Source organism: Solea solea, chromosome 15, assembly GCF_958295425.1.
Source record: "Solea solea chromosome 15, fSolSol10.1, whole genome shotgun sequence".
In the NCBI taxonomy this organism is placed as follows: Eukaryota; Metazoa; Chordata; class Actinopteri; order Pleuronectiformes; family Soleidae; genus Solea; species Solea solea.
In genome coordinates this window covers 9,568,430-9,571,106 of record NC_081148.1, presented here as the reverse complement: position 1 = coordinate 9,571,106, position 2,677 = coordinate 9,568,430, and the positions used below count along the sequence as shown (strand labels likewise).

The 2,677-nt window shown below is 37.2% G+C and overlaps 1 protein-coding gene across 1 annotated transcript; it reads left to right on the top strand.

The window, feature by feature from the left end:
* The first annotated feature begins 893 nt into the window (after positions 1-893).
* On the top strand, positions 894-2,022 carry sf3b5 (splicing factor 3b, subunit 5). The gene is made up of 2 exons (XM_058651874.1): positions 894-1,028; positions 1,334-2,022. Exon 2 carries the CDS (start codon positions 1,362-1,364, stop codon positions 1,620-1,622), a length of 261 nt encoding a protein of 86 aa, XP_058507857.1. The 5' UTR covers positions 894-1,028; positions 1,334-1,361; the 3' UTR covers positions 1,623-2,022.
* The last annotated feature ends 655 nt before the right edge of the window (positions 2,023-2,677 follow it).

Below are 2,677 nucleotides of genomic sequence, written 5' to 3'. Positions count from 1 at the left end.
TTTCCTTATAAATATCTGCTCAACACAAGGGACACTATTACTATTACAGCAGTTTATTTGATTTCGCTTCAGATCATACGAAGATAACAGTTACACCTCTCATAGGGCCTATAAAATGATCGCACTGTATCAGTACACTGATGGACAATAACATTAATATATATTATAGAGATACATAATGTGTTGCACAGATTATATTTAGTAAAATGTTAAAAGTGGTTTATGCTATTGGATAAAATAAACGAGGAATAAATTGTAGATAATCTGTCTGTGACGTTCAGTCACAAATTTAACCATAAATTCATATTCTGAAAACCATTAATCCACGCAGCCAGACTGATCTCAAAGTCACCTTTATAGATTCAGTGTGCTGCTTGATAAATTATATCTGGCAGTGTGTCTCCAGGGATGACACGAGGATCCAGGCCAATATAAACCAGCAGCTTTTCAGATTCATCACAATTAAATAGAATATAGAATATATACTTTCATTAATCCCCTTAGGGATTAATAAAAAACATTCAAATTACAGTTTTTGGCTGATTGCAATAACACTTGGCAGATAAATAACACACTGCATTCACCTTTTCTACCCGAATGTGAGCTGAAAATAATCAAGCATAACATCCAACCATGGAAACAAACGTTACTGTTCAGGAATGGAAGTAAATAACTACAATTTGTTTTACACTATTTTGATAATTACCATAGCTGTCACTTTAGGACAACTGTGGTTGTGGGTGGTGGTCTAATAAATGTGTTAAGCACTGTATATACTGTAGAGAAAGAGACTGTAGAGAAATAGAGAGAGAGAGCGAGAGAGAGAGAGAGAAAGGGATCCAAATTAAAGCGTCTAATGGAGGAACGGCGGAACTAAAGAGTGCAGCCTACTTCACATATCGGTTCTTTTTACAGGGGAGCGTTACCGGAAGTCATAACTCCAGTGTTTGTGGTGCGGGGGAAACGAAGTCGCCGCAGTCTCTTAATTTACTTCTGTCTTCTCCATTCAGTTCTTTACGTCTTCCCGGGTACGTATGTTTTGTGCATTTTATGTCTGGATATTTCTCTAAATTAGCCGATTCGGAAATAATAAACATACTGTACGTGTGGCTAGTTAGCGGCTAGCCAGCCACACGTTTACTGTTAGCATGCTAACAATTCATTTGTAGAGACAAAAAACATTGGGAAAGATATTAGTCGGGTTACTGTTACCGTATAAACCAGATTAAGTTGTCATATCCACAGTTATTAAGCAATGCACGTGACCGTTTTATGCAAACTAGGTACGAGTCTAACTACTAACTTGACTGAAAACGTGTGTTTCTCTTACCAGAGCTTCAGCAAATCTCAGTTGAGCCAGAATGACGGACAGGTACAACATCCACAGTCAATTGGAGCATCTCCAGTCTAAGTACATAGGCACTGGACACGCCGACACCAGCAAGTGGGAATGGCTGGTGAACCAGCAACGGGACTCTTACTGCTCCTACATGGGACATTTTGACCTGCTCAACTACTTCTCCGTTGCTGAGAATGAGAGCAAAGCTCGCGTCCGCTTCAACCTGATGGAGAAGATGCTCCAGCCATGTGGACCACCAGCAGACAAACCAGACGATGCTTAGGTTACACTTTTAGCCTGGTGTGGGTTTTTTTGTAGTGAATATTTTTTTAAGGATTTTGTTCATTTTTCTTCATCTTGATTTTTCTGTCCTGGGTGCTTCTAAAGTGATGGAGTGGATGATCATATACACAATACAAGATGCCTGGACACTCATTGTTATGTTTGCGTCTGGATCACTAATAAAAACATTACTTCTTGACCTGTAAGGGTCTGCAACTTTCAGGAAAGGATAGCTATGACGTTTAAGAAGAACAGATTCAAGACCTGTACATTCTCCAGAGAACATAAAAGTTAATTGTACAACTTAATGTTCCATATCATCTGTGAAAGCATTTGTATTGACTGGGCTGCATTTTAGCTCTGAAATGTCTTTAAAGATAATTAAAATAGTTCTTTCTTTATGTTGGCCTCTTTACATTTTGATTGTTCATTCATCAGATCAGTTAATCATGTATTACTTGTGAAAGTGTCATAATCTTCACAGGGTTCCCATGGATCCTTGAAACAGAGACATTTAATTCTCGCATTGCCCTCACTAACCAACAGAAAATACAAAAATGTCATGGAAAAACTGAGCTACATTTGAGCAAATTTCAGTTATTTAGGGCTAAGTGAATAGTGGCAATGAACATGGATTCTTCAATTAATACATAAAGCTAAAATATTTTGTCATAGTCCCTCCATGTACTATATTAATTTTCACCCAAGCCTCACTCCTTTTATTCTCGTTATAACCTTTTAACCTTAATACAAGTCTCCCAGCAGTGCCTGTCGAGTCTTTGAATTCAAAAGCCTTGAAGGAAGCTTTTTCAAGGTTTTATGTAAGATGTGTGAAAAATGAGGAGGGATTTTTTTTTTTATTTGTCACTTTAAAATGTCCCCCAGGTGCTCAGGTTGAAATCTGTGAAGAAAATAAACATCTGTGGCGTTAAGAAAATAATTACGACAGATTATTTTTCAGTTGTTTACTTATTTGTGCTTCATTTGACAAAGGAAAAAACAAAACACATTTTAAAACTATAAAATAATGAGAAATAGGGGGGAAAAAAACGGTAA